The following is a 14,034-nucleotide window of genomic DNA, read 5'->3' as shown; positions in this document are numbered from 1 at the left end:
TGCCAATGTGTACACAATGGTGCACAGGGCATGCAGGCAGGCAAAGCACACATACATATAAAATGGGTTATTTTTAAAGAAAATACACAACCAGGGCTGCCTACATGGTGTAGGCTATCCAAGGGAGGATGAGTAAGATATCAGGGAGTGATCAAGCCCAAGAACCCCCAGCCCTCCAAACCATAACTGAATATGGATAGGCCCATTTTATAGGTGCGGAACGAGTAGATGCAGATGTTACAAACTGATGGGCAAACCAGGTCCAAACCCAAAGAGGTGATGAGGTGAAAGAGGGTTAACAAGGAGGGCAGGGAACATAAACAAAATGTATTATACACAGGGCTGAAATTGTCAAAGGATAAATTAGTTATTTAAAAAAGAATTGTGTCAGTGGTACACTGCTTTTGCAACATAACTCAGAGTTCTGGGAACTCCTAATCCAGAATGCCATAGGATGTTTAAGCAGCAGAAATTCATGAATGAGTTCTGGAGGCTGGAAGCTCCGCCCCATGAAGCTGGTAGTTCTCCTGGGGCCTTTCTCCTTGGCCAGGAGAGACACCTTCTCATCTCCAAATCCTGCTATGCTCTTGCCTCTTGGCTTGTCTTTGTCTGAAATCACTTCCTCTTTTCAGAGCAGTGATTTAAGGCCCAATCTAATGACCACAGCTTTTTTTAATCACCTAAAATGTCCTTTCTTCAAACACGGTCACATTCAGTGGTATTATGAGTAAAGATTTCAGGATAAGAAGCAGCTTGAGTGGATATATCGTTCACCAGATAACAATGTGTGTGGGTGTTGATCCTTACTACATCATAGGGAATTTCTATCCAATTTAAAGAGTTTAGGAAATACCCTAGCAAGCACTTCACCATCTATTATGACTCAAATAAACACCACACACAGAGTTCTTTGTTTCTCAGGGCCTTCTCCACAGACACCACAATGGATTCCTCATTTGTGGCGAGTTCTTGCTTGCTAAAGGTAAGGCATGCAGACTGCCCTCTTGGCTTACTCAGACCTGAGATTCTGGGTCTCATCTGTGAATTCTAATATTCTACAGGTAAAACCTAGTAGGAGAATCCATTGGTCCCTTTAGACAAAGATGGAAAACAAAATGGAAGAGGGCCTCGGATAGACCATTCACTTCATCACAAAACCCCAATATTTGTTGCAAAAAAAAACAATAGCTATTTGAAAAATCTCAGGCAATATAGAGTGAAAGAAAACATATATAATAAAATGAAACAATAATTCTACTATACAATGCTTATTAAAAAATCGCTTTAGGTCCAGAGACATAAGTTAATTAAAAGGAAAGCCCATCCCATATATCAACTTTAGGCAAAACAGACTTTACAAAACAAGTTTCAAGAGACAAAGGAATATGTCCATTAATAAAAACATATTTAAAAATCATAAATATCTGCATAAGGAATATCAGGCCATAAAAATGCATAGGATAGCCAGCTAGAGGATAAGTGAGAAAATGAAAACATTCAGCTACAGTTGACACTTGAACACAGGGATAAAGGATGTTATTCTCTAAACAACTGAAAAGTCTCATGGGGCTGGAGATCTAGCTCAGCGACTGGGTACCTGCCTAAAATGTATGATACACTAGGTTCAATGTCATGATACACCAAGAAAAGGAGAGAGAGAGAGAGAGAGAGAGAGAGAGAGAGAGAGAGAGAGAGAGAGAGACAGAGAGAGAGACAGAGAGAGAGAGACAGAGACAGAGGGAGACAGAGACAGACAGAGACAGACAGACAGACAGACAGACAGAAAGACAGACAGAGACAGAGAGAGACAGAGAGAGAGAGAATTCTCATGTACAATCAACTCCACAAAAAAACTTAATTGGTAGTTTTCAAATGACTGGAAATTTACCAATAACAGTCAATTATCACATATTAAATATGGTAAAAAAAATACAAAAGAACCTGGAGGGTTCGCTTTCTCTTTTCTGAACTACTATAACTGAACCCAGGCTACACAAACAATAGACAAGAGCCTTTCATGAAGCTAAATTCCCTCTTAAACTTTTATTTTGAGACAGGCTCTCATGAGATATACTTTTTTCCTGATACTTTCCAATGATGAAGGGCACAGACCTGATAAAGGGTAAAGAATTAGCATCCCATCAATTTCTAGGAGTGAAACTGGTAACATTCCATATCACTGCAAGTACAACAGGAAATAACCGCAAAACTCTTTTGGCAGTATACAATATGCACTATAGTTAATTTTATGCAGTTATAATTTAACAATGCATCTTCAAATTTAGCTACATTTCTCTTGACTGAAAATGATGCTTTGTATGGCTGACTTTCCCAATTATGTGATATGTGTTTATAAATATACATATATGTATACATAAATGTGTAGAAATACATATTCCTTATATGAACATACCTATACATACCAATAGAGATTAGATACTATAACATAAACTATGAATGAATATCAAATCAACTCCCTTATTAGTACAGGAATTATTGGTTTGCCCTCAAGAGTTTAGTGACATTGATTAGATAAAATTATATTAACTTCATCTGCATTTTACTTTAATTTCTGTGTGAAAGCAGAAATCAGTAAAAGGCATTAGAAATACCCTTTAGAGACAGAATGAAGAAACCTGATCAGAATGTAAACAGACAGGAAGGTATGGGAAACATACCAGATGGAAGAAACCAAACTAATATAAATCTTCATAAAGAATATAATTTGCCTCTTCAGATTTAAAGGTTGGGGAGCCTGAGATTTGGGGAATTGACTCTGATTCTCCAAAAGCAAGTTCCATACTTCTCATAGAAAATTCGAGGAACTCTAGAAAAATTACTGTTTGTATGAACCTGTCTAAATACCAATGGCAAAGTCCACAGGCCTCCAGGACATGTTCTATGAGGAAAAATAGGCTCCATCAATCTTTGCCCTGTCGTCATCCTGAATATCCAGGTAACCCCGACAGTACCAGCCATGCATCTGAGCATCATCTGTGAGATGGCCTTCTTTTTCTCTCTTTCTTCCCTTGTCCTACATTCAGGTAACGATGGGCCTGCTCTACAGGGACCCTGCCACACTTTTGTTGCATGCTACAAACCTCATGAAATCAACCTTCTCAAGCTCTCCCCAATCATGAGACCCTAGAGGTTTGCAGTTCTTCCCACCCCTTCCTTTCCTTCACCCTTGATTGTGCTAACATACACATTCATCTTCTCAGTTCTCGAACATCAGAGTACAGCTTTTCCATCAAGACTACCATTATCCAAGGCAGGAATACTCTTTCCATCACCTCAGCTCTCACAGCCCCCCCCCCCTCATTGTGTAGCATCCTTGATATCAGCCTGATTCTTTGATTATGATTTTTGCATACCTTATTTCCAGTTCTCACTAAAGACAAAGGCTAAGCCTGGCCTACTTCAATATGCACCCCATGCATCAAATGCACAAAGCCTGGCACACGTGAGTGTTTCACTGCTGTCCTAACTTGGATCAGGGTTTCTACAATCAGATTAATTGGAACCATAATCACCAAGCTTAGGGGACTCTTGAAGGTAGGCTTAGTTTACAGAAAATCTGTGGTCTCAAAGTAGAACCCCCCACAGGGCATCGTGTCACCTCCATGATGTTCTTATCTTCTTGCTTCAAGTATAATTTGCCCAAAAGTAATGTAAGGGGCTCTAACTACTGTTTTCACAGTCACTTACGCATTTCCTTAGTACCTTCTAGAAACTACGTCAGTTATTAAGTGGCAGGAGATATAATAATGATTAAGTGATGGGCTAAGCCATCACTTTTTATTTTAAATATGTACAAACTGGCTGCCTCGCTGCATGGAAAGGGAGGACAAGGTGGATGACGTGGGTGAGGGCTCAAACCTGGCAGAGGTCACACAAAACTAGACAACATCATCAGCGACTATGGGGCATGGAAGGACCAAGCAAGCCGTAGTTTAAGAAGCAAGCTTGCAACAGTGATGGTCTCACAGATGAAATAAACGGGGGACTTTTACCAATCGCATGCCACTTTCTTTTTTATCTCCCTCTATACACTAGAGTGACAGAGTCTTTCCTCTGAAAACGGCCTCATGTTGACCTGGAAACTTCCTCAGTTTCTATGACCTCGAAAGTCAGTATATAAACCAGAAAGGCATGGACCTCCCCTCTGCCCATCAGTGGGACGCAGCCACGTCCACAAGAATCTTGTGGAAGAAAACAGTAAGACGACGCTGGCCTAGAGAGAGCAGCTTCAGCTCCCAGAAGCAGATGTCCACCCTCAGCATCTTAAAGGTCAGTCCCCACCAACCAGCTTCTCCAAGTGCCCTGCCAGTGGCTACATGGCCCTGCCTATTTTTAGGGCCAAACATTTCACTTACCAGATTGAGCTGAATCTACAATTACCAAATGTTCTCAATCACATGCACACTGTCAGAGTCTTTTGAAAACAGGCTTGGTTAAAAATGTGCCTCTGCAACCAGACTTACTGAGGCAAGCAATGCAACGGCCTGTGTTGGAAGGGACCAGATCTCAAAGCAGAAGCCCTGAGGATGTTTTTGTTAGAAGTTGGCAACTGCCCACACAGTTCATTTGGTCCTGCCCAAAAGATCCAACAAGGATAAAATGCCTGTGATATTCACCAGATGTGACTATCTAATATTTTTGAAAAAGACATCCATCCATCATTACGAAACTGTTAACTTTAGCGTCCAGGACCCCTGATGCTATGACGCTTCTCCTGCTCTAACCCTCAGAGAAGTAAAGGTTCAAGGGCAAGAAGGAAGAGGAGAAAGAACACCTCCCATCTTTTTCAGTTATACTTTTCCTGTTTATCTTTTTTACATGCCATTTTTACTAGATAAAACCTAATACTTTCATCAGAAGTTAGACGTATTTTTTTAAATGTGGAAAACCTTAGTGCTTGATAATCTCCCTTGATCTTAAAAGCAGCCCAGAAGGAAATCACTGACCTCCAGTAACCCAGAAAAGCAATTAACTTACCCATTTCCTCCACTCCCAACCAGTTTCCCCTGCTGACAAACCATGTTAATTAACAAGGCAACAGTGTGTTAGGTAAGTCTAAAAAAACTTAACGCAAAACTCATGATATAAGATTATATCAAACATTCCTGTATTTTGGTAAACTTACAAAGCACAAAAATCAGTATGAGCTGTCACTACTCAAGTGAGTAATTTAGTGGTGTGAGACATCACATGGCAGGACTCTACGGAGAAAAGAAATAGTCGTCTAGGGCTTCTAGCAACAGTGTTTCCCCACCCCAGTGTAAACTACCTGCCACTATCATGACGTCTTCCCCTGAACTCACTTCCGAGAGGAAAGTTAGAAGGTGAAGCAGGCCAACACCTCCTGCCCCAGGCCATCAAAGGCTGTGTATGCTACAGGCATGACAGGGATGGGAGCCATGGTCATCTCAGGGATAGCTGGAACAACCTCTACTGACAGAATTGTGGCTAGAGTTGAGAAGACAATGTGGGGAAAGGGGTTGTCTACCGAAGCAGAAGTTTGTTCCAGAAATCTACAGAGAGTAAGGGACAATTCTGGGGCTGGGTAGCTCAGTGTTTCTAACCTAGAAATATGATAGCCTAGCAAGAAGGATACTATACTTTATCAATTATTAGTCACCTTTGTCTAGTCATGTCCTCCCAAGGGAACGAAGTTCCTGCAAGACTCAGGAAATCCAGAAGGTTGTAAGATGGACAAGGCAGTATACATAAGCTATAACAGTTGCAGGGCAGAGGGCGCCTGCCCCACCCACCAAGCTGCCTGGAGTTGGGTTTCCTTTCCACCTCTACCTTGCGATACTGAGGACACACTGAAGGCCAACACCTGCACACTCCCATGTGCACACACACAGGAAAGGAAATGAGTCTTACCAGACCATCACAGTTGCTAATGGCAACAGAGGTTCCTGGAATGTCCATGATGTCACCAACATATGCACAGCTAGTCTGCAGAGGCTCTGATCTCCAGATTCTTTCCGAAGCACTTCCGTGTTGACGGCTCTTTCCGGGGTCAGTTGTATTCCCAGGCACCGGAGCTGTCTCATGCCATTCCACAACAGCCCCAGGAGCTAGGAAGCGAGTGTTGGGCTTTAGTCGAAGATGAAAATCTCTTCCAAATGCAGTGACGTTGAAGAACAATTGCTCTGAGTTAGACGACACATCCCTGGGTGACCTCTTTTTGTGATTTGCAGAAAGAATATGGGAAAGATAGTGTCCTTTTAGGTTTGTGCTAACTGGTGTCACCAGCTCATATTCTCTATATCTCTTTATTGGTAAATCTGTGGGTAAAAAAGAATTGTAAGACATCAGACAGGAGAGGGGCACAATGTAAAGAGTCACCTCAAAAAGCTAAACCACACTTAGCTATAAAATCTATTCCTGAGCCAGTCCATATTTATTATATTTTAAGAACTAAAATCATTTCTCCAATGCACTTAGGTAATTCAATCAATTATTTTTAATTTTAAAAAGTATATTCAATCATGAACATTTACACTTTGTTGCTGTACTTAAGACCATGAATATGTTTCTAAAACTATATTTGGCTCACTTAAAATTAGGACATATTCCTAAATAACTCTGGATTCCCATAAGAACTTTTAACGAAGTAGTTATCATATAAAATGTCTTGATTTTATCTTCTGTCCCTTTATAATGCATTCACCACCTTCCATATGCTGCTTCTGCACAAATTTAGGATTTATACTCTAACTTATTATACTATAGTTTATGTTATTTTTTTCAACATAACATCCCTGACAATTATACACCACTGATAACGAAACTGAGATTCAGGAAAAGCCTGAGTCTAAAGACAGGCAATTGTGATGTTTGGATGTAAATCCAAATTATTCTACAAAACATATGCACATTTGTTTCTCTATTGTAGTATGGTACTATGGCACAATACAAAATTCTGACTTTAAAGAAAGCCACTAAGAAGAATCCGCAATCTATAAATTGGCATGCAGCACCACGAGAGTAAGGAATTCTTGTTTTACTGTATTCCTTCTAAGGATCAGGTGTCCACTAGCTACATCTTTGGAACCCACCTTACAACACAGGTAGCCATTGGCATACTATATACTAAACTAAATCTCCAAGTCAGGGCTGTTTCCCTTACGTTAGTTGAATTTATGGACTTGGAAAAGATAAAAGAACATTAGATATTGGAGGAAGAAGCAAGGGGGCAACGGGCATGAAAAAAGCAAGCATGGGAAGGAAAATATGTGAGCATGGATTTAAGATGCCCACTTTCAGAATTCTCACCCCCAAACTAATCCTGCAATGTGTTCATGTTACCTGACAAAACTGACTCACAAATAATGATTGTCTATTGAAACTGAATCTTTGTTATCCATTAAAATATTTAGAGCACAGGATCCACAATGAACCAATGATGTGTGAACTTAGTGTCTTAGTAGAATCACTGGGTCCTCAAATGTAAGGTCCCAGAAGACAGATGAGGCATGTGGTAACTTGAAAATTTTTGATATATTCATCAACGTTTTGCTGCCTACAGTGCATTAAAACAAAATACCATTCTTGGGGACAAGGATAAAGCAAATAGGACATCTGAGAGTATCACTAGACAGGAAGAGTGAAAACTCTGCATAGCCCACTAGGGGCTGGGTCTGACCCAGAGAGCTCAACCACATATCCCTAAAGCACCTCAGTGAGCAAGGGCTGCTGGTCTCCCTTTCAAAGAAGCCCACAGTGAATGTTTACATCGATCCTGGTGTAGAATGGGGCTGGAAATTTAGGGAATAAACACAAGCGTTAACAGGGGCAGATAGGGGAAAATGTTCACAGGCAGGTCTGAATCAAGTCCTTGACTGTGGCCTGTGACCCAACCAAGTAAGTTCCATAAGGACAAGGGACCACCCTACACTTACTTGATACTCTAGATATCAACATATAATAATCTAAGATTTTTTTTCTATATAGCAGACTCTCCTTGTTTTTGGTAAGCAGACAACTTTTGCTTTGTCTATGCTGCTGGTCATACTGACTTCTAGTTCTCCTCAGAACCCATGGAGCATCTCCCTACACCAATACTCTGCTATAACTCTTTCTCCATCAGTTTGTTCCTTCAAGGGAAGGAGAGAGCAATGTTTAAATTTAATACATGGATTTTCCATCTCCTCGAATGGAATTCACACAAGAAAGTCTAGACAACATTGTGATGCCTGGAATAAAAGATTGGGGAATACAAATGCAGAAGGCCCCACCACACCCAAGAGAATACTGAGAGCATCACCCAGACAGCAGTTATACATCCTAGACCTCTGAGACACTTCCAGTTCAGACAATATGTTCTGAATTTTTATTTAAAAGAAAGATGCTACATAAAACCTCTTTCCCTGATGTGAAAACATAAATCATTTTTCAAATGTAGACATAAGGAATCCTGAATCCCATTTTCCTGTTGGTAAATTAGGAAATTTGGAGAAAGATGAACTCAGAAACCTCTAACACCCTGGAAATAACTAAGGAATGACCCAATTGCCTTCTATTTGTTGGCAAAATACAATAATACAATGCTCTGTGAATTGTGCTTGGGAAGGCACCATTTCTAACACAACATTCACCATAGGTCAGTATATTATTTCTCTTCTGTAAGTGAGGAAGTGGAACTAAGCCTAACCCAGCAAGTGAGATATCAAAGAAATATCTCAGAAAGTTTGGGCTCTGAAAGCACAGCACATGCTCATCCCCTTTAGCATAGATGGAACATCTTACTGTCAGTTTCTTACTCAAGATCTGATCTATGAAAGAAAGCTAGCATATAGCACAGCTTCAGTAACTTCTATAAAAGGTTTGAAATTCTAGTTCTGGTCAGAACGTGGGTAGAAACTAAAAACTACCAAAAAGCATTCTAACCTCATATTACAATTATATAAGAAAACAAATTATGTACAATATTCACTTACTGAATAAAAACGTATGCATTTGACAGAACCAACTTCTACAGAGCAGTACTGTGTGTGGTTAGGAATGGACAACAATATGCAAGACACCAACAAGTTGAATCAACTACCACCTTGACCAAGGTCTTTATATTCCTGTGGGTTTTTTCAGCAGTTATCATCTGGATATTAACAGAAATTACAACATTATGTTTTTGTCAAGAAGCTTATAAGATGTCAACCAGAAACTCAGTGAATACTAGCTAGTCACCATAAATGTAAAATAATTACTTAAGAGACTATCATGTTCAATTTTTAAAGATAGAAATTATACAATTGTCTGATCAATGGAATAGAATTAAGACCCAGAAATAAGTCCACCAATCTATAGAGACCTGATTTTTGATGAAGAATCCAAAAACACATACAGGAAAATAGACAACATTCTCGGCAAATGATGCTGGTTAAACTGGATGTCTGAATGTAGAATAGATCCATACTTATTACCATGCACAAAACTCCAGATGGATCAATGACCTCAGCACAAGGCTGAATATACTAAATATACTAGAACACTAAGTATTGGATAGCCTTGAACTCACAGGCAAAGAAGAGAATTTCTGAACAGAATACCAATAGCACAGGTACTAAGATCAACAATTAAAAAGACCTCATGAAACTGAAAAGTTTCTGTAAGGCAAAGTATATCATCATTCAGATAAAGTGGCAAAAACAGAATGGGAAAAGATACCAAGTGCCCATCCAATAAAGAGCTAATATGCAAAACATATTTTTTAAAGAACTAAAAGAAAGAAGAAACTGAACATCAAGAAAACAAATAAACCAATTAAAAATGAGGCACTGATCTAAAAGAATTCTCAAAAGAGAAAATTCAACTGGCTGAGAACCACTTAAAGAATAGTTCAACATCTTTAGTCTTCAGGAAAATCAAAATTAAAACCGCTTTGAGACATCATCTTACACCAATCAGAATAACAAAGATCAATAAAACAACTGACAGTTCATATTAAAGATGATATTGGGGGGTGGGGGATGGAAACACTCACTCATTGCTTGTGGGAGTGCAAGCTTATACAGCCACTATGGAAATCAGTATGGTGGTTCCCTGGGCAGATAGAAATCAATCAACCTCAAGATCCAGCTGTACCACTCTTGGGCATTTATTCAAAGGACACTTCATCCTACAACAGAAACACTTGCTCAACCTGTTCACTACTGTTCTGTTCATAATAGCCAGAAATTGGAAACAACCTAGACATCTATTGATGGATGAATGGATTAAAATGTGTGGTACTTTTATACAGTGGGAATATTACTCAGCCATTTTTTAAAAAGACACCATGAAATTCATAAGTAAATGAATAGAACTAGAAAAAGAACCCATCCCGAAAGAAGTAACATAGATATAGGAAGACAAATATGGTTTGTATTTGCTTATATGATGTTAGCTATCACGTCATTAACTAGCAAGCTATAATCCATATAACCACAGAGAGTAGGTAGACTGTAAGGGACTGGGGAAGAGGGGTGGATATCCCTAGAAAGGGTAAATAGCACAGATAGTTACAGATGGAAGTGGGAACTAGAATGGGAAGATCAAACAGAGAAGAGGGAAGAGGGGGCAAGGGAGGGAAAACTGGAAGGATGCTAAAGTAAAGGGCCTTCTTAATTTTATGAGGGGTCACATGGACATCTAACACAGTAGAAGCTTCCTATAATGTGTACGCATATGAAGGAGATCTAAATGAAACTGACAGATAACTGAGGGGACGAGACAGAGCCCAACTGAGCATCTCTTGTCACCAAGTGAAGCTTACAGTGTAGGGAATGGATTACAACTAATTGAGTTGTTGGCCAAAGGAACCTCATGAGGACCCTCAAACAAACAAGGCTATTGGCTCTCCATAAACTGAGGGTAAGGCCTCATTGCTGAAGATAACATCTAAACAACTTGTTGAACATGAAGCAGTACAGCTGGGGCCTATGCAGAAACTTCACCCACACGTGGTACTGGAAGGTACTCTAGATGCCACCAAAGAAGAAAGGTTAAAAGCTAAGCTACAAATCTTTCAAACTATAAGAATGACCTGCCTGCAAGATACACCGGTTCAACAGTGTCATACAATTTATAGAAATATTCAGCCAATATCCGATTTGACTTAAGGCCCACTCCAGAAGATGTAACTCATACCCAACACTGCATGTGTGGCCAAGAAGCTGAGACTAGAAATCCTGGGGACTTAGAGGAGAAAAGAAACATATCAATAAAATTACCTAATAATATTAAATTATATTAAATTAATATTATAATAAAATAATATTAAATTGATAATAATAAGTAAAAATACTTAATAATATTCAGCTACACTCATATCAGGGTCTTGGTCAGCCAGTATCAGAGAGTCTGCCGCCTGCAGCAGATTGGAAAGCACAGAGACCCACATAATATATGCAGAGAGCCAGAGAACTTGGAACACTCAGCCCCAAAAGGGATGTCTCCACCAAACCCCTCCCTTCAGGCTCAAGGGACCCTGTAGAAAAGGAGACAGAAATAACATAAAAGCCAGAGCAGATGGAGGATACCAAGAGAGAATGACCATCCTGACACACAGGGCTGGCACATATATGAACTCATAGAGACTGTCACAGCATGCACAGGGCCCACATGGGTCTGCACCAGGTGGGGTCTGTGGTGGTTTGAATAGGTATGACCCCCATAGACTAATGTGTTTGAATGCTTAGTCCATTAGGAGATGGGACCTTGTTGGAGTAAGTGTGGCCTTGTTGGAGGAAGTGTATCACTGTGGGGGCAGGCTTGGAGGTCTCATATGCTCAAGTTATATCCAACATGGTAGACAGTTCACTTCCTGTTGCCCATGGATCAAGATGTAGAACTCTCAGCTATCTCTCCAGCACCATGGATGCCTTCATGATACCATACTTCCTGCCATGATGATAAAAGACTAAACCGCTGAACTCTAAGCCAGCCCCAATTAAATGTTTTCCTTGATAAAAGTTGCTGTGGCCATGGTATCTCTTCACAGCCATAGAAACCCTTACTAAGACAGGGTCCTAGAGCTGAGAGAAGCCCTAGGATAACCCAAAAGCTATCCCCAACTGAGAGCCATTTGGAAATGAAAACTTAAGTTTTTTCAAGAGATTTTTAACTGGGAAACAAATGACTCTTAAGAGTGGGCTCCATGCCAAGCAGTAGATGATTAACAGGAAACAAATTCTACAATATCTTTGGAGGTTCTTTGTCAGGACATTGTGTTTTGTTTGTTTTTGTTTTGCTTTTTACATTACAGGTCCTTTGCATACATACCATGGCTTCCAGTTTTGTGGAATCTTGTACAAACAAGCATGTATCTGTATGTGTTGTGCTTTTTCTTGTTTGGTTGTTTTGTCATATTCTGTTATGTTTGGTTTTGATTTACCTTATTGTACTTGATTATTATTTTTGGGTGTCTGTTTTCTAACAAGAGACAGAAAGGATGTAGATTGGAATAGATGGGGAGTTGGGAAGAACCTGGACGTAATAGGCAGAGGTTAATTCATAATCAGAATAAAAGAAAAAGAAGAAATTATTCAACTGCTGAGGGAGATGGCTGAGCAGCCAACGTAGTAACTATGAAAAGCTTCAGTGGGTCTGAGAACAGATACAGAGGACGTGAACCACTATGAAGCCTTACCACTGTTACTCACGACCCCAGCAATACACAGGAGCACGGCTATTCCCACAGCACACTGGCATCTGTATGTGTACAGTCCAACTCTCTCTTAGTACTATGGATGAACTCTTTGTGACCACATGTGACAAACACCATTTCATAAGTGTCCCATCTATTCTCCAGTTTTCCCTCAGATACTTCTCCTTTCCTACTAATTATACTAACCATCGACATCTTAGAAATCACAGTTATATGTTTATTTGTGGACTTTTTTGTCGATTTGCACATAAGCTTCATGGGAGCATCTGTTCTTTTCATTACAGAGCCCAAAGTGGGTCACTAGTTTCTGTAAAATAAAGAAATGAATGAATGCAGTTTGAGCCCAACGAGCATCTAAAATTAGCATACATTCTTCTCCCTAAACAGCAAACTGTAAAGGCTGACATGGACCTAGAGCCAGAACTCTGTCTGCAAAACATGTGTATAGTTCTCCCAGATCGTCCTGACCTATAAATCAAACGTTTCACGGCATTCACGCCTTACAACTTAAGCCACCAAGAGTAAGTAATGGGCGCAATGATTAAAACAGACCTCCAGGAAGGCAGACATGGGACCTCCCATTCACAGCGGCAGGAAATCAATTCCCACACTATACCAATCAAAAAAAGAAGTTTTAAAATTGAAAACCCATTGAGTCCTTGTCTCTTTCTACCCGCTAAGCACTTCCAGTAGATCTGGGTATGTTTTTCCTTAAGGTACAGGTAGAGTGCTTTCGCTTGAGCCCACTTCTCCTGATATACCAGGGCAGCCCCAGCTCAACATGACCCACCAGGATGGGAATCCACGGCACAGCTTGTTCGTCAAAGTGAGACTGGGCTCCATCACAGCCTCTTTTGTAAAGAGAAATATCTTTGACGTTTCTATTCCTCAGCATGGTCAGAAGCTAGGCAGGCAAGGGGGAGACGTTCCTCTTCAGGATTTTCTCCGAATCCTGCAACCCCCCCCCCCAACAAAGTCCTTCCATATGTTCTCTGGCAGCCTGATTATAACACAAGTTTTTAGGGGGAGAGTGAGTTCTCTCATATCTAAATTCCTCTTTTTTTACACCACTCCTTATTAGAAAATATTAATCATACATAATAGTGAGTTTATAGCTTTTCCATATGGGCTTTAACCATGCTGACTCCCCATTACTATCTCCCTCTTCTCTCCACCAGTCCCCACTTCACTTAGTAGTTACTAAGTTCCTTCTGTTTTACTATGCTAAATCACCACCTCCCCAGGCACATGTTTGATGGCCATATGTAAACCTGTAGCTAGGTATAATCATTGCACACCAACTACATCAAAAGCGGCATCCTGTTTTTACAGAGAGGCTGAGCACTCCAACCCCCAAACCTGTGGAAAGTGGA

The 14,034-nt window shown here is 40.2% G+C and overlaps 1 protein-coding gene across 2 annotated transcripts in view; it reads right to left on the bottom strand.

Moving 5' to 3' along the window:
* Positions 1-14,034, bottom strand: part of Adamts3 (ADAM metallopeptidase with thrombospondin type 1 motif 3) — a 199,110-nt gene that overhangs the window by 172,385 nt on the left and 12,691 nt on the right. For both annotated transcript variants that reach the window (XM_075943049.1, XM_075943050.1), the window contains exon 3: positions 5,893-6,299. In XM_075943049.1, coding sequence (XP_075799164.1) covers positions 5,893-6,299 — 407 coding nt within the window. The remainder of the gene's footprint in view (positions 1-5,892; positions 6,300-14,034) is intronic.

This window comes from Microtus pennsylvanicus, chromosome 12 (genome assembly GCF_037038515.1).
Source record: "Microtus pennsylvanicus isolate mMicPen1 chromosome 12, mMicPen1.hap1, whole genome shotgun sequence".
Classification (NCBI taxonomy): domain Eukaryota; kingdom Metazoa; phylum Chordata; class Mammalia; order Rodentia; family Cricetidae; genus Microtus; species Microtus pennsylvanicus.
This window is presented reverse-complemented; position numbering and strand designations above follow the sequence as displayed.